Source organism: Dermacentor albipictus, chromosome 4, assembly GCF_038994185.2.
Source record: "Dermacentor albipictus isolate Rhodes 1998 colony chromosome 4, USDA_Dalb.pri_finalv2, whole genome shotgun sequence".
Classification (NCBI taxonomy): domain Eukaryota; kingdom Metazoa; phylum Arthropoda; class Arachnida; order Ixodida; family Ixodidae; genus Dermacentor; species Dermacentor albipictus.
In genome coordinates this window covers 143,761,372-143,782,890 of record NC_091824.1, presented here as the reverse complement: position 1 = coordinate 143,782,890, position 21,519 = coordinate 143,761,372, and the positions used below count along the sequence as shown (strand labels likewise).

At 44.0% G+C, this 21,519-nt stretch overlaps 1 protein-coding gene across 2 annotated transcripts in view; it reads right to left on the bottom strand.

Moving 5' to 3' along the window:
• The window catches only part of LOC139059723 (uncharacterized), a 169,436-nt gene extending 157,790 nt beyond the window's left edge, over window positions 1–11,646 (bottom strand). For both annotated transcript variants that reach the window (XM_070538160.1, XM_070538161.1), the window contains exon 1: window positions 10,952–11,646. In XM_070538160.1, the coding sequence (XP_070394261.1) occupies window positions 10,952–11,033 (82 nt within the window). In that variant the 5' untranslated portion in view covers window positions 11,034–11,646. The remainder of the gene's footprint in view (window positions 1–10,951) is intronic.
• Window positions 11,647–21,519: the final 9,873 nt, after the last annotated feature.

Below are 21,519 nucleotides of genomic sequence, written 5' to 3'. Positions count from 1 at the left end.
GTCCTCCTGCTAGCGCAAGTGTGCTATTGAACTAATTGAATTTCTCAAAGTAATATGCGTCAGAAGATGCGTAAAGTACGACTTACACACAACTGGAAGACCTGATAGCTTCGGATTGTAATTGGAATATGCGAGAAAACATAATTCTCTTACGCGGAAAGTCAAACACAAAGCCTTCTAGCTGCCATTTGTTTTTGTGTGGGCACCGCGCACGCGCACGTGAAAAATCCCGGCCAACTAGAGACTAACAGCTTCGCTGTAAAAATTACTTCAGTTGGCTACTAAAGCTCGTACTAACATCAATATCTGAAGAACAGCAAAATGGGGCACCACTGCAACATTATATCGTTACGTAAGTTTAGATTAGTTGATAGCAAAACAGCTTAAAAAATTAAACGTAACGCTGCCACAACGACAACTTCACTCGATATACAACGTCTGTACACCTCGCTACCCAAATTTTATGCACACGTTGTCATGTTACAGCCATTGCTGCAGAAGTCATTCACGTGATGACATGGATAGGAGGTCGAAACACTCAGCTCAATTCAACTTCACTCCGCAGTTCATATTTACACTGATTTGTTTTTCGGTATTTCAATAAATTTATTTATTTCTTGTTTTAAAACGTATGTAAGTAGAGTAGCTGGAATACAATCTACTTCAAACTTTCTACAGAAACATTTTTTTAAATGTTACATGATGATGCTGGCGCCCTTAATTGGTGCTGGCTACGCCTTTTCACATAGAGATGCACAAATAATAAAGTCTAGAGACGTGAAAGAGAAACCACGTAAGCACTCTAAAACTGAAACTCAACTCAGAAACGCAGTAATACAAAGTCCAACCACATACCTTCACTAAAGTCAGCACACGTATGAAAACACAGAATAAGGTCACATGAAGGTGCATGAATCCAGGTACTGATTTGGCCAAAGTCGGGCCAAAATAAACACATATAGTGAGCTTATCACTAATAAACACTTTACCCAATAGTTTCCGAGAATATTCGTTGCTACTAGAAATTTTTGGACCGCCATTAACGCTCGTCTTTGCAACAAATGTGTTTGCCACGGACCTAGACTATAAAGATCTTCCTGACGCTGAACGGCCCGTGCTCCAATGTCGTTGAACCGCGTGGTAAACGTTGTCGCTGTGTTTCTTGTCGCGGACATTCTACCAGAAGATCCTGTATGTGCTCACCCACGTGACCACAAGTGCATTCCGGACTATCAACTGTTGAGATTTTTTTGTAGAAAGTGTCTTGTATACACGGCACCAAGCCGCAGACGGTGGATGAACGCTTCAAAGGTTCTTGTGGTATCCAGTAGGGATGCGATTTTAAATTGAAGCGAAGGGTACATGTAATATAAATCTGAAGATTTTGATTTCTTATCAAACCATGCCTCTCTGCAACCGTGGGCTGAGACCTGTCTCAGTATGTGCCGCAATTCGCCTGGTGTTAGAGGAAGTCCAGACGTGACGTTGTTAACATGCGCTTGTACAACTGCATCGTCTGCTGCAACATTCTCAGGAATATTGCAGTGGCCTGGATGTCAATTGTAACGTTATTGTGCGGTTGCCCTCACTTGTTTTATGAGTTCGTTAAGTGTCTCGTAAACTAAGCCATGTCTTGCAAATTTGTGTTGTCACTATGAAGTGATGACAGAGGTGCCTGCAAGTCACGAAGGATGACCAATTGTCTCCCATTTTTTTAACAGAATTTATGTATCGTAGCAAAGACAATAATGAAAAAAGCTCTTATTTTTATATGTGAACAAATAGCAGGATATGTTCACTGAGCAAATATTTCATCGTAAGAACTCTGGAACAACATGTCGGCGCTTGCCGATATTTGTTAGCCAGTAAGATTTCATGGAAAGATGTCATTTTTTTTGTACTAGTGATTCAGTCGGATGCTTTGCTTCTTTCTGTGACTAGGTCGTCCAGAAAAAAAAGCAATTATGCACATCCAAACCACACGCTGCACTTTATGTGAACAAAAACTTCACAATAAAACGCTTATTTAAACGTTTTGTAACTGGACGTGATGCGTACGACTGCTTTTATTCCTATCCCAATGCAACATGTAATTTCTTGCGATGTTTCTCTTTATAGACTACATTGTGCACAAGCTGTCCCGAAATCCGGACTTCAATTTAGGCGGACGCACAGTGTAAACGTTGACGTAGCGACGTCACGAGGTTGAAGGCGATGAATGATGTTTACAAGGGGGGAAGAATGGCGATGAGTGGTGTACGTAGAGAGAGCTACAGCTGTTATAACACATGTGCAAGAACAGAAATATGTAACCCTTGTGTCATGGTGGCACATATTTATTCCCTAGGATAGGCATATGCTGGAATTGTACACGTTTCTGAAAAAAAAAGCAACCGTCTACAATTACAATTCGATCAGAAACGTAATCTAATACAGTCACTAATTTACTTCTACGTTACTTCTTACTAATTACTAATTACTTGTACGTTACTATCTTTCGAACTTTTATACATTGTACAAATAAGGCAAATATAAGAAGTTAGCCTGGTACGTTCAGTGCGTCCTGTGCAAATCCTTCAAGCATTGTTTATCCTCACTAAAAATTTCTGCTCACAATTTTCGTAGTTTCCCTTCTAACGTTTCTTTTTCTTAAAGGCTGCAGGAGCGACACTGAAAACTGATTACATGTGCGTGCTGTGGGAAGGGTGGTGTTGTAATATGGTGTTGTAATGTGTGGGGAAGGGGTTCCCGGTAGGGCCAGAGAGAAGCTGAAAAAAAAATCCTCCTCCTGTGATTTCCTTCCACTAACGTCCGAAGTGACTGTCGCAGTTGAGACATGCCAGTGCCGGTTCAGTTCGTCGGCCACGTCTGGTGGAGCGGTATAGGATGCGGAGTCAAATACTGAGTCCCCGGGTTTGCCTGTCTGAACTCGTGCTTCTACGAATATGCTATATGGCACTAGGGCGGGCGTCCTACTGCCGTACCCGCCAAATAGGAGTTCTTTTGCATCGCCTCTTACAGCTTGATTCGTCAATAAAATAGCTGGTTACATGCAATTGCTCAATGAAAAAGAGAAATTTAATTACAGTGGGCGCGAATGAATGAAAATTTAATTTATTACAAGTAAATAATTATATGTAATTCGTTGCGTACAAATCTGGCACATACTAGTGGCACGTACCCAGTTGCCCAAGAATGTAATTTAAGAATAATAATGAGATCAAATAAGCCGTTGAATACGATGCGCAGTTGGACTGAGAGGTTTGTGTGTTTTAGAGATACTTATGAGACGACATTACATGAACAAGTTTTATGTCGTGATTTATTGTTTGATCACGGACAACAGACGGGCGCTTCTGGCAGTAAATTGTTGGTCTTGAAGCATTGCTCGCACGCCTATTGTGCGAGAAACCTCTAACCCATACCAAACCCGGAGAGGTTGGAAAATAAAGAGAGAAAGAGAGAGAGAGATAGCGGTAATAGTGCAACGAGATGTGCTGGCGGGATGGCTGTTTGACATTCATCATTGGAACTCTTAAAGCGCAACAGAAAGACGAAAGACGGAGAAACGAAAGGACAAGGCGCTTGGGTCCGTTTTCTTTTTTTGCGCTTTAGAAATTCCGAAGATAAAAGTGTATGCGCGTCTCTCTATTGAACAAGGGAGCGGCTACAAAGCCGCGAACTGGTCCCACCGCCTTTCGGCGATTAAAAGCTCAGACAACCTAAGCACACAACGATATCGAGCGTTTTCGATTTACGATTGCGACCACGAATGAAATCTCGTTGCCGAAATAGAGAAGATGCAGAGCCGTGGTATGCACTGCAGCCTGCTTTTTCATTTGCTCTCAGGCCCAAACAATGAAACGTTCCTTTCCTTCGAGCGCTTCCTAACCTTACGTGAGGCCTCCTTACAGCGAAGGACCGATGGAGGAAGCAAGCATACTCTGAAAGCTCCCTTCACCTGTCCTCACGTAAGGAGCGGTTGCCGCCATGCCTGGGTTCGAGATTATCTCTTAAAAGCTTTAGGCGAACACCAGAACACCCCTATTCAATAAAAAAGGTTGTATCGTCGCACAATCTCTAAGTTGATGAGATAATATAGAGAAGCGTGGACGCTATTTTTTAGTTTTGTTTACTAAATCTAAAGAAGCAGTGCATTACAGTGCGAAACTTGATGTGCTCCAGCAACGCTGGCACGCCGGCGTCGTGCAACGCCTAGCAACGCTTCCATGCCGCACGCGTGACTGAAACGAACGTGCCTGGCAAAACGTACCGTGCTCGCGCTTCTCCGAAGGGGGGCGACAGCCCGCACGCGCAAGCAAACGTCACGTGGTTAAGCAGTGAGGCGAAGTGCTCGTTCAGGGCCAGGAGCGGCGTAAGGACGCATGAAGGTAGCTTGGCCCAAACAATAAAACGTTCCTTTTAGGGGTGTGCGAATATTGAAATTTTCGATTACGAATCGAATACGAATAAGACGAAGAACTCTCTTCGAATATCGAATCGAATATCGAATACATGTGTAGTATTAAAAAATTGCAAGAGAGGTAACAATAGCTTTATTACCCTTTTAAAAATAACATTGCATTTTACAAGGTTGCTTCAAATTAAAGAGGTACTCAATTATAGATAACGGACTCAGGTAATGCCCTCAGTCAGGTAAAACGCTTGTTACAGATTGTCGTGAAGGAAAATTAACTGCTCAATATGGCCAGAAAGTAAACGCTCTCTATGCACTGTCACATTTCTACCGGTAGAAAAGACTCTTTCACTAGGAACTGAAGTGGCAGGGATCGCCAAGTACTTCCGGGCGAGTGCACTTAAAAGCGGGTACCTGAAGCGGCCAATGGACTGCCACCACTCACAAGGATTCATGCCCCTTTCCAGAAGAGGCTTTTGCGCGTAGTCTGTAACTTCCCTCTCAGGGGCAGATGCCAAATGTGTCTTCTCTTTGTTCATCACTAGATCGTCAAAAGCATTCCATACACTCGATGCCACCAGTGGACACGAAGTCGACGCTGGCACGGCGGTGTCCCCACGGTGTTCCACGACGGCTTCCTGGAGCTCCCTTGTCACAAGGTTTTTCAGCCAGATCATCTGACCAGATGCCTGATGAACTGTGGCCATAAAGCGCGGATCAAGAAACATGCCTAGGCTGGCCACTTCATCAAATTTCCACTCCGCACAAAGAGCCTTGATACATTTTGAATCAATGTTAGCAAACCCTGAGTTGCCTTTGCAACCTTCAAGGCAATGGGGCATTCCAAAAATAATTGGAATTATAAAGCTTGGTGAAAAAGAAACCGAAACTGATCATGTCTCAAATGCCTGAAGCAGATAGACTGAAACAGAGCATACAGATAATGGCAACTCAGGGTTGCCTTTGCAACCCTGAGTTGCCTCTGCAACCTTCAAGGCAATGGGGCATTCCAAAATAATTGGAATTATAAAGCTTGGTGAAAAAGAAACCGAAATTGATCATGTCTCAAATGCCTGAAGCAGATAGACTGAAACAGAGCATACAGATAATGAGCGGATCATGCGAAGTTCTCAGTTAATAAACATGTTCTTAGGAGAATGCGGAGCAAGCATACAATTGGTTAATTGCTCAATTATTCGCAGTCTATCCGAATATTCGCCGTTTCCACCGTTATTCGGCCGTCCTCGGATATTCGTGAATTTCCGAACATGCATTTCTCGAATCGAATACGCTTCGAATATGGAAAATATTCGATTCGTATTCGAAATTCCGAATATTCGCACACCCCTAGTTCCTTTCCTTCGAGCGCTTCCTAACCTTACGTGAGGCCTCCTTACAGCGAAGGACTGATAGAGGAAGCAAGCGTACTCTGAAAGCTCCGTTCACCCGTCCTCACTTAAGGAGCGGTTGCCGCGTGCCTGGGTTCGAGATTATCTCTTCAAATCTTTCCGCGAACACCATTATTCTATTAAAAAATGTTGTATCGTCGCACAATCTTTAAATTGAATAGCTAATATAGAGAAGCGTGGACGCTTTCTTCTAGTTTCGTTTACTAAAGTTAAAAAAAAGTTGCGCATTACAGTGCAAAACTTGATGTGCTCCAGCAACGCTGGCACGCCGGCGTCTTGCAACGCCTAGCAACGCCTAGCAATGCTTGCATGCCGCACGCGTGACTGAAACGAACATGCCTGGCAAGACGTACCGTGCTCGCTCTTCTCCCCAGGTGGGCGACAGTGCGCATGCGCAAGCGAATGCCACGTGGTTAAGCAGTGAGGTGAAGCGCTCGTTCAGGGCCAGGAGCGGCGTAAGGACGCATGAAGGTAGCTTTGGAGCTACCTTATGCTGAGGAAGCACCAAGGAAGCCTTCACCGAGGGCCCCTCAGTAAGGAAGCTTTCAGAGTGACATAAGGTAGCCTCACCCCAATGAAGGCTTCCTTAGTGAGGTAAGGAAGATTTCATTGTTTGGCTTCTTATGCTGAGGAAGTACCAAGGAAGCACCAAGGAAGCCTTCACCGAGGGCGCCTCAGTAAGGAACCTTTCAGAGTGACATAAGGTAGCCTCACTGCAATGAAGGCTTCCTTACTGAGGTAAGGAAGATTTCATTGTCTGGCCCTTAGAAAAACGCACGTCACTTTGCGGACATTGTTGGAGAAAACAGTTCTCAGTGATCTAGTAGGAATGGTACATCGTAGTCGAATATTTTTAATTATAAAAGTGTCATAGTCGTGACTCTGATCAATGATTTTAATATGTTTATTCTTTGTGATGCGACGATAACCAATGCCTACAGTTGCCACCCTATAACTATCACGTGAATTACTGTCACATAGCTGCCGCGGTGACTCAGTGGCTTTGGCGTGGCACTGATGAGCACGAGGTCGCGGATTTGATCCCCTGCCCCCGGTGCCGCATTCAGATCGGGGTGGAATGTATAAAGTTTTCGTACCGTGCTTTATGTACACGTGCATGACACGCACACGTACACGAAAATTATTCCGGAACCCCCCACTACAGCGTCCCCCTGAGCCCGCTGTGCAACATTGGGGCCGTAAATCCCAGAATAAAAAAAAATTCATTGTCGTCGTTCTGGTCGAATGTTTTGACGTGTTTATTCTTTGTGACACAATGCGGAAAGCAAGAAAAGTATAGTTTATATCTATTACAATCGAGCGAATATTCCGATTGTCACACTTCGACCCTTCTGTATGACGACACTGCTATCTAATGAAAAAGAAGGTGGTTTACAATTTGTGCAAAAAAAGTAATATGAATGAATTAGACTCAGGGGAGCATATACATGTCCAGTTCTTCCTTTAACGTCTAACATTTTCTCACTCTTGTTTGTTTTGATCTGGGCCAGGGGCGCGTGTGTTTGTGCCGGGTGCTGCAAGCAGCCGTGAACCTGCAAGCTGCCGGCATCTGTCTTCCGTTAAGAAGCCGTTACTCTTCAATGCAGGAAAGTATGCTATAAAGCGGAGCCCTAATTACGGACATTCTAGAAGGCCGCCACGACTCGTTCCACGTTTCGAAGCACGCTCGTAATATTGTTCGATCTGCCCCAAATTTCGTGCGGTGTGCAGGTCGTGTGAATCTCGTTTGTGTACCCGGCTGCTAAGAGTATGTATCTTCGGCTTAGTTCGCTTATCAGCGAACATTGTGCACGTCCCTAAAACGATGTTCCTGCCTTGTAATCCCCAAATTGGGGCACAGTGTAACGTTTATTTGGTGACGGCCGTCCAGCGAACTAAAGGACGTGCTTCGTAAACACAACTGCAGATACTAGTACGTGATTGATAGAATGAAGCCTGCTGATCTGAAATTTCTGCTTAGTGTTTGGACCGCTAATAGCACAATGTGACAGCTACAAGGTTCTTATCGCGGGATCGCTAGAGCAAGGTTGATCGCACTAGAAGTTCTTGGCTGTGGTCAGAGACCGTACTCATAGTCATGTAGCTTATGCCACCTGCGGTGCTGTTATAACTCTAGAACATTTCACGGAGCTTTCAAAATGCTCGTTTGCTAACTGTAGTCAATAACATGTGATGTCGTTTATATTATCTAATGTATCCAGCACATATCTCCGTTAAGCTGCATTCCTGTGGCATTTTGTTTGTGCTCCTGGAACCGTGTTACATGATGACGAATAATATGGATGAATGAATGAAATAATTAATTAATACATAATGGAGTTCTTCATTTTTTATATATATTTAAAGCCCTCCTTTCACATGCGATATACTTGCGTGTTGTGCTATAGTGATGAATCAAGGCACTTGGGACGACTTTAAATGGGGATGTCATCTACACAACTGACACTGATAAGACATAGAAGCTGTGTGGAGTCCTTGAAGGCTTCCTGTAGCATGTTTTAAGCGTATTACTGGGTTATGGTGCTTTGTTCTGTAAAAATTTTTTTTTTGCCGATGTTTACCCGATGATGCGATGGTGACCAACGCCTATAGTTGCCAACTATGTCTGCGTTGCCTACATATGTGTCGGCGATTGCTTTACCTTGAGAGCATTTCTTTTGGACGCGAGACGGGTTAACACATGTTCATCAATTTATTGCAAATAAGCAAGTATGCGACAAAATGTCTGACCACGTTGCAGTACTTTAGCAAATATTTTTTCAGTGATTGTTGGCCTAATATGAAGGCTAATATTTCTAAAACAGTGAATGTTTTCGAGATACTTCTTTTTCGTGGTGCACGCACCACTGCGCACTATTAAAAGTAAGAAATTTCATTTTCATCTAATGTACATACTGCTAAATACAAGTATCATTGTACATCTACATTGTGATTTGTGCTTTTCTGTACTGTTCTTTCAAGGTCACAACATTGTGACTGATTTTATTAATTGCTGTTAATATTTAGCCTTTTTGTTTGTTGTTGTTACAAACGCTGAAAAGCAGATTTATATTGTGCTTTTTGAAGAACGCCGTAAACGCAGATTCCTAAATATATCACTACCTTGGACGGCCGAGTAAAAATAGTTGGAAGAACATTTTGTGAATGCAAAATGCAATTAATTATTTACAATCACAGGTATATTGATGTTTATGGATAATATATGGAAAACACTCAAGCCGGTAAGTTTTAGTCCTCCTTTTCAATTACACTTATCTTTGATCATATTCCGGGAAAGAATCCTCAAATTTCTAGTGCGTGAAATGAGCCTCAACATCTAAATGTTTAAAGCAAGCTAGTTATTACTGTATAAGAAGCCTGCATTGTCAAACTACGTTTTCAGTTATTGCCGTGGAAACTTCGGGTAACTTAAATATCCTGCATTTTTCCAAATCTTGCATATGTATGCAAAATAGTAGAACCCTCTGCTACAACCCCCTCCCCCCCCCCCTCTCTGCAGTTATAAAGTAATAACAGAGAAAGAAAAGCTAGTAGGTGGCAGACAGCTTATCTAAATTCTTGATAGAAATCACAGTATTTTTTGCTATATCTCTGACCCACCGTGCTCGCTTAATGGCTGTGGTGTTGGGTTGCTAAGCACAAGGTCACGGGATCGAACCCCTGTCGCACCGACAATGATGGGGGCGAAATGCGAAAGTACCCGTTTACATAGATTTAGGTGCACATTAAAGAACCCCAGGTGGACCAAATTTCTGGAGTCCCCCACTATGGCGTGCCTCATAATCAGATCGTAGTTTTGGCTCATAAAACCACATAATTTAGTGTTTTAATATCTCTGTTGCTCTTTGTAATATTTTTTATTTCATAAAATAGGGAAGGGGCAGCGTTCTGAACGACCGGCCTACCGAGCTCAAACACAGAGTGTTTTCGAGCTTGCCGTGCTCATGACGCAAGACAAATTTAATAAGCGCACAATTGCAACACTAACTGGCAGGAAACAGAGCTAAGGGAAAATTAAAAGTGAGTAATTATAGCAGAACTACTTAAACCTTGTTTAAGGCGTCGTACAAAGAGGTGTTCTACGAGTACACACTGAAAACCAGCTGTCAAGTCCGCTTTGTTGCATTATGTGTCACTTCAGGAAAAAGCACGCTTTACAGGAGAAACATAAATATTTAAACAGGCAAGTTTATTTCTCTACTTAATCTCAAGTCTGCGCTAAGATTGTAGGCCGTGTTTTAAAAATTCCATAAATTACTGAAGCGAATGTTATTGTAGGAAGAACTTCACACCAAAGTTACACCAAACAGTGTACGTTGTATTTTTCCCCCGTCATACGGAAAAAGTTATGAAGGGATATTTGGTTGCTTGGGGCACCCTAAATTTATTTACCGCGCAACATTCCGGTACATAGAATCAGTTTTCGTTGCATTGTTGAAGCAATGTTCGTGCCTTGTTTTTACACATGTGTATTTCGCATCTTGTAAGAGGAAAAAAAAAAATACTCACGTACGTGAGTGAGCGGTACATACCGCTTTTCGTGACCACAAGCTTATACATCATTGCTGGAAACAAAGTGTTGTTAGCCCGTAGCAAAACGTCACCAGGCTTTATTGATCTTCTTGCACAATATCGCCGCCCTTAAAATCTTTTTGATAGCGAATATGTAGGTCCATAATATTTTGGGTCCAAATGTCGTTGCTCAACTCCCCCCCTCCCCCCAAAGAGAGAGAAAAAAAAGCAGAGTAAAAATAAAACCCTAAAATATGTATTGTACCTTTTGCTTGGAAGCGCATCCGTGCGTTCCATAACTTCGTACATGTACTTAAATATAGTAGATTGAGGTTCCTAGTAGCAACACCCCTTTACTGCTCTGCAGAATTTGCGTGCATTGTGCTTTTCTTTAAGAAAAGATCGTCGATGTAAATGTCGTTGACAGGCTTTATCGTATAATACCTGATGCAAAGAAGTCCGCAATATATATGGACTCCGAGTGAGGCTTATGTTTAGCCAAATGTATCATTTGTGACCACGGAGGTAGCAAACCCAGTCTACAAAAGAATGAAATTGAATACGACAAAATTGCTTTCGGTGCAGGACTCACCGGATGCTGCGAGCAGTAGCGTTACACCCAACACCAGTACGAATTGGGAGTAGCCGAGAGTGACGCTCCTCGCTCTCAGCATGGTTGCCTCTGACGTGATCTCCGGCTGTCTCCGCTGTGGCTTGCGTCGAAGATTCGTGCACTGCAGGTGGTTGATAGCCGTGGTCCGCTGCGTCCGGAGACTTCCTCTTATTTTTTCGTTGGAAGTCACCGCCAATGCACGGGGTCAATCAGGCCTCAACCGCGTAACGACGCCGCAGAAAAGCCCCCGTCTAGTCACTTTTCTTCGAAAAGTTGCGAGATTGCTGAGAGCAGCGAGCAACTAGAGTGCACGACCGCGAGACTATGGCCCGAATCGCTCTTTGGCTCCTGAACCTTTCCGGTTACCCGGCCGACCTGCCGAAGAAGACGAACCACAGCGGCAGATGAGTGCCGCGCTAACTGCCTCGAGAGTTTTGGCGAGTGCGATTGCGCTCCTTTCTGCTCCGTGGCCCGGTCCAGCGACTCTCGACCCGAGCGTGCGGTGTCCAGAAGGAGGAGAAAAAAGTTCCGCGATGCGTGCTTCACTTATTCCGCGCACTTGTGCGTCGAGGGGAAGCGTGCACGGGCGCTCGCGCTCGCTTTCGACGTTCGGGTCCTTTCGTGAAGGGGTGTCCCGTCGAAACCTGTGGCTCGAAGTCAACTCCGCGGTCACCCTCGCGCCTTTCGCTCAGTTGGTTTTATGGATGCTCCCGCTCGCCTGTTACCTTCTTCATTGCTTCGGGCCGCCCTCGCCTTTTCCAACGCGCGCCATTCCCTTCCCCTTTCCCTACACGGTCGGGTCGAGAGCCCCAGCTAAATCGAGGAGGAGGGCGCGTCGCGCTGCGACGCCATTGGCCGCGCCGTTGATGACGTACTTGTCACGTGGTGGTACCGCTGTAGGGCCCGCGTGGAGCAGTGCGTGGGAGAGGATCACTGACGGCAGCGCGGGAAAAATAGGGAACAGGGGAAAGGCTTTGGGGATGCGGCTGGACAGGTGGCGAGCGAAGTGCGGGGCTGAGGGAAAGATGGAAGGCGGCGAGCGGCGCGCGGGACATTGTCGCACCCTATGCAGACGTGCGCGGAGGTCAGAATTCAATGAGACCTTTGCGACTTATTTTAGCAAATTTGCGATTCCCGATTCGTTTTATTGTGCGGAAGCTGCTTCCTTTCATGGATGCCAGGGATTACCTTCCCATGGATTAGTATTTTCGACTATGCTCGAGGGCTCTCGTGGGCAGAGTCAGAATAGGAATAACAGACACGAGACGTGAACCTTTCAATTCTCTGTATGTATCCACCTGGGCTTCTTTTATTCTTTAGAGTTACGTGTTAGTGCGTTACCATTTCAAATAGTCCGAGTAAATTTGACGAAGGAACCTGTTTCCTTTAATTTTAGATCAATGCGAAGAGCTTCGTGGTTGAACTTCACCGCGGAAAGGAAGTTGGTTTTCTTGTCACGGGCGTTTTACATTTTTTGTTGTCTGTGTTTAAGGAGATGTTGGCCTACGTAGAGCGAGCCAGCCACTTCTCTGATAACAGCGGAAGAGCCTGCATAAAAACGCTGCCAATACAACAAGTGAAAAAAGAAGAGCTACGGTAGTTTTTGTAGTAGCTGTGGTTGTCGTCATCGTCGTTGTCGTCGTCGTGGTCGTTGTTGTTATACTGGCGTCAACTTGGACCAGTAATCTCGTTCGCATGCTTTGCAGCACCATATTTTTTGCCATTTCGCTGACGCAAACAAACAATTTAAAATCAGCGCTAACTTTAGTTGCAGCTGGTTTTGCAGTGTTTCAGCATTTTAGAAAAGCCGACAAAAATCTGTTTGAATATTCAAGCATCCGTGGTGCAACATATATTGGTAAAGAGTGATTCACGAAAAGAGATATCATTATGAAGCGCAACATTGATAAAATCTGTATCGTAGTTTGACAATAATTTGCGTCCCCAATGCAGACACCATGCCGCAGAGCTGTATTTATCCAAAAAAAAATTACCGACGATTACGATACTCCTTTATGCGAAATGTGAGCGCAGCTCTATACGTGTTTTCATTTCGCGATATATTGGCTTGCACGGACAATCTGTCTCGTGTGGCACAATGGAAACATAGCGAAATGTGGCGTGGCGCGAGAGATCGGGAGATCGCGAAAGGCAGCGCGTGAGTGGCGCGGGGGCGCGATTCACAGCAGCCGCCGCAGACAGACAGACCTCCGCTCACGCAGTGCTTTGTTTCCATACATGCGTATGGCATCAGTGCACGTGCTCGCCGCATCCCGCAGAGCCCGTCTTGCGCGGCCACTACGCTTTTCGTCTCACGCTTTTCCCATACCCTCCTCCTCCGTTTTCCTCCTCGCGCTCTCTTCGCTATCTTTCGCCGTCTTTCATCCCCCGCTACGCTCCACGTACGCGCTTTCATCCTCCGCTGTGCTCGCTCTCTCCACTACGCCGAGGGACGACGCCGACATGAAAGGCAGGAGCGGCCGCCTAACAACTGCGCTCAAATAACAGAATGAACGGTACGCTGCAGTGTCTCATGCCGATTCGGGGTGCCTGGTCTTCGTCGCCCAGAGGACGAAACTAAACGAAGCTTCCGCGGGAATCATGTGTCTTGCTTGAACTTCCAGCAAATTAGCATAATGGACACTTCTGTCACATTACAAAAGCACTTATTTCTCGTTTAGTGCCTGTCTCTCGAGGACACTGTGACGTGAATGAGAAGAAATGGTCCAAGAGAAATGGACTGCATCTAGCCTGGCCCCTGGACTGAATCAAGCAAAGTAGACGGCATCAAGTTAAACCAGTTATAGGGATTCTGCCGACGAATGGAGCCTATAGAGAAAGCGACTTCTAGGCAAGCAATGAAATGCAATAATTTTAATGAGACGTAAACCTTATACTCGGGAAAGTCAAGTGTCTCATTCTTGCGATCTCGCCCTCAGAAAGCATAACTTGTTTAGCTTCAAGACTACTCTTCTTTTTTAGCATTCATACATTGCCATTATAAGCGATGTAGTGCTTAGTAGCGCTTACTTGGGATTTCACCGACCTCAGCTGTGCTGCAAGTTTCTTTCACGATATAAAAGTGTGCTCAGTTTGGCCCGCTTAATATGAAAATAAATAAATAAATAAATAAATAAATAAATAAATAAATAAATAAATAAATAAATAAATAAATAAATAAATAAATAAATAAATAAATAAATAAATAAATAATGCTGTGAATATGAAACCTCTGAAAATTGAGAAAAACTTAATGCAGGGGTCCTCAAGGGAAAAAATGGTTTATTTATTTATTTATTTACGCTACTTCACAAGCTCCAGCGATGAGTTACCAAAGGGCTGATTCAGTGAAACAATTTGCGGTGTCTGTCACTAGGTCCTGTAAACGCATTGCATGAAGATTATGTACAGTAAGCTTCACATAATGGACTCATACCTTGTCAGGGTAATATAAGTACAGAGGGAAACGTATAAGCAGAGATTCTTCTTGAAAGCAAAGATGCATGGTGACTCGACTAAGAAACACAGCAGCCTAAAGCAGCCGAAGAGAGGGAGCAGGAGGAAAAGTTATGAAGGAAGATGTAAAGAGGTAGTCTGTAAAATAATGTTGGTCAATAAATAAAATTAAAGATTTTAAACCTATGAAAACTTATCATATATTCAAAGCGTGTGCGAAATGCCAGTAGGACTGCTTCACACCTTTGCTAAGCGCAGAAAATCTTTCTCCAGGACATTCGTTCTCAGTAAAGGACCTCCTTGCGGTGTCTTTATTGAAAGGTTTATAAGTTGCAAAATTACACTACGTTTTCTGATCCTAAAGAAAAAAATATCACGATTTTAAACTTTGCTCGGGATACCGAATGCTTAACGCACAGGGTCCCAGTATTTAATATTTTCTGTCCTCAGCACAACAGACCACTTGTCCACAGACCACTGGTCCACAAACTGGGACCTTGGCCACTACATAATTCTGTGATGGAGTGAACCGAAAGCACTCTGTCAAACGATAGCCTCTTCGTCCATGGAGGCATTATGTCTACCCCCGCTAGCACTAGGGAACTTGCAATCAATCACTTTGTCGTCACGTATACACATTTGTGTGAGTACGGGAACACGGGAAATCGGGATTAATTTTTGCCATTGACGATAACCTACGGTGAAAATGAATTTAAAGGGACACTAAAATTAGGCTATTTAAGCTGCATTTCTAAAGTACCTTACTACGCTACCTTTCCTCGCTACCCCCCCCCCCCCCAGAAAAAAAAATATAGAACGAAAGCTAAAAAATATATTTTTCCGCAAGAGGAACCTTGGTAAGCGAGAAAGACGCGAAAAATAAAAATGGATGGCCTACGCTGCCTTGAAATTGCCGCACCAGTTCACCCTGACGTCCTGAATCTTCAAGGAGCCTGCTCGGTCCTATTAAACTTCTGCTAGTAAAGACAGACTACATTGCATTCAAATAGGACAAAGGCTGAACTTGGCAAGTTTCATGAATACTGCAGAGGCACGACAACTCACATACGAAAAATATTCAGAGCCCTTCCACCCTTTGAAGAGAAATGTCCAGCGAAGTTGGCGCTATGGTTGGTTTTGCTATGTTGGGGTTTTTCTATGTTGGTGATTTGCTACCTTGAATTGGACTATTGTGAGCATAGTATTGGGCGAGTAAAGAGGCATTCACTCAAAGATTCTGGTTGTCATAATTTATTTCGTGACCATTTTAATCATTCCCTCGTGATCACTTTGGCAGACCGCAAGTGGTTCCACTTTCACAGTGTTAATGTTCTTCCCGATGGTTAGGTCGATGTGCGATCTCTGATGAGTGGTGGGCATCGGTGAGACACTTGAGGCCAAAGCGCTCCAAGATGAAGGTAAGCTTCCATGTCCTTTTTCTCTGCTCACGTCTGCTCACATCGACATTGAAATCACCCACGATAATGATGGATTTATTGGCGGCGGGCTTAATCTTCCTAAAGACATGCACCACAAACGTTTCTATCGCGAAACGTCCCACACGTAGTCCCTTGGTCCACGTCTTCGGAGACGGCGCAGTGCCGCCACGCATCAGCGGCCACTTCATGCTGTTGCGCACCACGCACGCGGCCGATCGTGGCCAAGTCTCCGGCGATCAAAAGACGGTCACACACGATTGGTGGATAGAGACAATGACGTTTTATTGTAGCGCGGCTGCGCCAATCACGGCGCGCGCTCTTGTGCGCCGCACAGGTGGCCGCCGAAGAGCGCGCGCCGCGTTATTGCGCAATGTCGGGAGAGAGGAGGAGAGGCGAGGAGAATACTCAACTTGGGAAAGAGGCGTCATCGGTGGAGAGGGGGATAGCTTGTTCGTCTGTGTCCATTGAAACGAGATCTGACAGAACCAAGCCTTAAACAGCTTCAATGTAAAAAAAAAATTAAATAAAAAAGAACAATAAATTGAAGTTTGTGTCAACAAGAAGTACCGGCGCTGGTGTTTTGGCGAGAAATTAAAAAAAAAACTAAGTTCAAATTTAACCATTATTTTTTTGCAGAATTAATTTATTATCACGAATTTTATGAAAAAGAGAAGTTTTCAGAAAATACTTTGCTGGTCTAAAATGTCTTAGTGTTTGCTTTTAGTATCCCTTTAAGTGCATGAGCCTTTTTGCATAGTGTTTCTACCTATGTGGCCACAGCCTTGTGTAACTGAAGATAATACTTCGTGCTCTTGAGCAGAGCGCAGTTTTCAATATATTGAACAACACAGTCCATCTGACAGCAATAGGTATAGATTGGAGGGTGAACTACATTGGTTATATTAGTGGTCTTTGATTTTTACACCATGAAACGCTGTAAGTCTCAGACTGGTGCTTGACATGCATGAAAACTGGTAGCAAGTTCTCGACATGGTGCTCCGCATTGAAATATAGATGCTAAGTTTCAGGCTCATTTTAATCACTAGTAGAGGGCGTATGATATTGTTAAATATTTAGTAAAAAGGAATGCTTCTGAAATTACACATTCCAGCAGCTTTTTACAGCTGACGAGTAACGATGTTACCTGTTTTGAATGGAATAATCTCACGACAACGAAACCAACCATGGTTGTGCAGCAAAAGTACTTTAACGCAATATTTGAGTGATGGTAAGCTAAACATAAATAATAGATTCCGTGTATTCTCAGCGAATTCTATAGAAATATTGCTGCAGCAAGGACCATTTTTGAGAACGTGTACTTCATTACAAAACGATAAAATGTATCGACATTATTTATACCAGCTTCCGCATCCTCTTTTTCTTGCTTTCTGTCTTTTCCCGAGAGGGCAAACAAATTGTAATAACGACCCTACCTGCTTTCTGCAAAAGAAAAAAGGTAAGCAAGCTTGTACCGTAAGACATGGTTGATTGGTTTCAGGCACCTGACGATTTAACCTTAAGCATCCTGTTCATACTGAGGTGCGTATTTCAGCAGAGTAATGCCGTTGCCGACGCTGATGCTCTTTGGTACCGCATGCATTTTTGGGATTGCTGTCGGTTTGCTCGTTCAGATGTCAGTGCTTCAAGATGTTAAATGGCATTGCCGAAGCTTGTGGGCTACAACGGGGCATACCTCCTCATTATTTCTGTGTTGTACATCGATTTCGATTGGGTGCGCCGCTTTAGTGTTTCAAAAAAGAATGCAAATAACGACGTGGAGATACAAACACGCAGAGGTGTCGTCCTTTACGATTTTTTTAGTTTTGTCTCACTAGATGAAGCAGTAAACGAAAAAGATGTTTGACCGAATGTGCTATGTTGATGGTAAAACTGGCAGAAGAGGGAAAAGTTGACAGTGACCGTGATTGGAGACACGCGTTTTACGAATACTGTGCAAACCGTCTGCCGCGAGGCATTCGCCGTTACAGCGCAATATACTAGAATAACACATACAAAAAAAAGGAAAAGCAGATGAAGAGTGGTATACAGCTCTCACTATCTGTAATATTCGGTGGTGTGGCTTGCCAGCAGGTGAGCTGCATAAAGATGAGAAGAAAGAAACAACAATTAAGGAGATTCACCTGCGTAATGCGAATCATTCACGGTTTGGTAGGGAATGATTCTTATGAATAATATCTGTTCTACAGCGAACAGTTAATGCGCTTGCGACATGTTGTGGACTGATTGGGAGTGCGGCATATTTCCAGAGTGCGCGAGATGTATTACTGGCCTGGGCTGTCTGGAAACGTCAAACAGTGCGTCAAAAGCTGCCGTAAATGTCAGTGGCGAAAGTCGCCGCCCGTGAAGCCCGCCGGGTAATCGCAACCCATCTAACCACGTCATGAGCCATTCGACCAAGTCGGCCGGGACATCCTTGGGCATTTTACTTTGTCAATCGAGTGCAACAAGTCGGTGATTGTTGCGATTGACTATTTAACCTGGTTTGCCGAGACATAGGCGCTCCCACGAGCCATGGTTTCTGAGGTAGCGCAGTTCTTCATGTGTCGCATTGTACTGCGTCACGGTGCCTCGTCCGCTGTAATCACAGACATAGGCACGGTGTTTACCGCACAACTCATGGACGAAATGTTTCAATTGAACAGCACCGGGCCCTGAAAGACGACTGTTTACCATCCGCAGTCCTACGGACTTACAGAGCGATTAAACAAGACCGTCGCAGACATGATCTATATGTACATCGACCTCCAGCACAATAACATGGGGTCGCATCTTGCCTTATGCGACCTTCGCGTCTAATACCGCAATACAAGTAACAACGCGCTTCACACCATTTTGTCACCTTTACGGTCACGAAATTGAAAGGATGCTGGACGCTATGCTTCCATGTAGAGACGCCGAAGAATTTCCTGAGCGCGCTGAGGAAACTCGCCAGCTTGCGCGCCTGCACATCAGTCAGCAGAAGTACGCAGATGGACGGCGTTATAACATCTGGCACAGACCAGAGTGCGCTACAGATCCGGAGAACAAGCATGGGTGTGGACCCCTGTTCGCCGCCGTGGCCTTTGTGAGAAGTCGCTGAGCCAGATGTTGGTCCATACAAAGTGCTGCGCCGCATCAGTGACGTGAACTACGAAGTCGTTCTGGGCACTGTAGCACAAGCATGGCGTAGGTAACCACCGAGGCCTGACATAGTTCACGTCGTACGCATGAAACCATTTGGTGCGCGTTCGTGACATTATTTTTCATTGCTTCATTTTTATGTTTGCGCTCCTATTTGTAGGTAATGCGGTTACGTCCATGTATCTTGAGGCACGCTTCACTTCTGTTGTACTTTTGTCTTTCCTGTGGCTCTCCCTATGTTCTATGTGCGAACATCTCCATAGAGCACGTTTTTTTTTTCGCCTCTCTTTCACCACTTTACGTTTCATGAAAGCGACTGGCCTCAGTGACCGATTATAGGCAGGAAGTTATGGACATCCGCATGTACTCGCACAGATAGTACCTTCTTGCTTCCGTCTCTTTCTTTTCTTCCCTTAAACCCCCTTCCCCTGTGTAGGGTAGCAAACCGGACGTACGTCTGGTTGACCTCCCTACATTTCTTTCCTTCCTTTTCATACTCCTCCTCCTCTTTGCACCACTTCTTGAGCATCGGGCCGATGCCCTTGCAGTAGTGCGCATGGTGCACTACTGTGATAACTACATGGCAACTATCTGGCCGCTTTCGTGGACCGACCCTACTTCCCTAATGCAAGTTAACTCGTGCTTTTTTTTTCTTTTTACCGGGCCCCTTACAAAATATTTGACTATCACTAGAAATCTGCGGAAAAGATAGAATAGAGAAAGACAGGTTTGTTGTTTTTCAACTTTCCATGACAAATCGAGCACTCGTAATAATGACCACTCTTCCTTTCCATGGGCGTAGTTATGAGTTTCACTTTTTCAGTGCATAACATTGGGCATCGATGCACGCCTTGCTAATAAAATATGCACACGAGGTGAATTTCTTTCCTCAGAGTGTGTTGTTGTTCATGCGTAAATTGTGGGTGAGTGCTGAGGTACCCGATTGTTTCAAACAAGCGCATGCTTTCCAAATTCAGTCGTAATAAATCACTTACATTCAGTGGTTCAGTTCTGGGTGTCAAGTTTTCAGCAATGAGAAACCCGGGGAATTTTGTTGGACGCAGCAACCAGTAATCGAAATCGTGAGGCTTCAAAAACAAGGGGAATACATTGCTCGGACTTTTCTGTGTGTACTTGTAAAGTCTGCCACTGCACTAAATGAAGCGCTCTCCGGAAACTTTTCGTCGTAGCTGCCATTACGAAAGCATCATACAGCGCGCGGCGACGCAGGCGTTATACTCTCCTCCCGAACCACTGTAAAGCGTTGACGCCGCCGTGTCGACATTCGTACGTTCCTATACATACATACATACATACATACATACATACATACATACATACATACATACATACATACATACATACATACATACATACATACATACATACATACATACATACATACATACATACATACATACATACATACATACATACATACATACATACATACATACATACATACATACATACATACATACATACATACATACATACATACATACATACATACATACATACATACATACATACATACATACATACATACATACATACATACATACATACATACATACATACATACATACATACATACATACATACATACATACATACATACATACATACATACATACATACATACATACATACATACATACATACATACATACATACATACATACATACATACATACATACATACATACATACATTGCATGTATTGTTGTCGGCTTGATAGGCAGCAAATAACTCGTCAGGAAGGAGGGTTTGATGCTGTATCCGGTTGTATATTACAGGATCTATCAAGATAAAAGGAAGTTTCGCCTCTTTCTACCGTTCCTCAACCGACCTATAATGAGAGTTAGGCTGTGCTGGCCCTTTCTTCGCCTTCCTAAGTAAAGTTCAGAGAGGACACTGCCACTTTGAGTGTCTCAGTAGAGAGACAGAGATAGAGAAGGGAGGAAGTAAAAAGAGCGAGCGTAAATAGACTTTGTCCAATTTGCTACCCTATACGTGGGGAGGGCGAGCGAAAGAGCGTGCATCGGTAGGTGACATTTATGCATCTTCAGGTTTACGCTTACATTTTAAAACAGGTTCCGCGAAGACAAGCTTCTTCAACTGCGTGTGCATGATTTAAAGTTTTATATAAAAAAAGGATTGTTTAGTTTTCTTTTCTTCCTTTGATTCTAAAATGAGTGCGCTCGGTACTCAGCTGGTAAATATTTGGATTGTGTTTATTTTGTCAGCTTCCATTTCTTTCCCTCTCAAGGAACTGACGAAAACGGACTCGAATTATCTCAAGGATTACAAGCGCACTTCGAGAAAGAACTCGTTCAAACTGTAATCAACGATAAGTAAAAAAAGAAAAGGAAAAGTAGAAAGCATATGCATTCTATGCCTCGACCGGGTTCCCTCTCAAACAAGAATGCATCAGCCGCAGCCTCTGCATTCCGTATCCGAGAACAAACGTTGCCAGTGGCGGTCCCTGGGCTTCGCTTACCCGAAGCT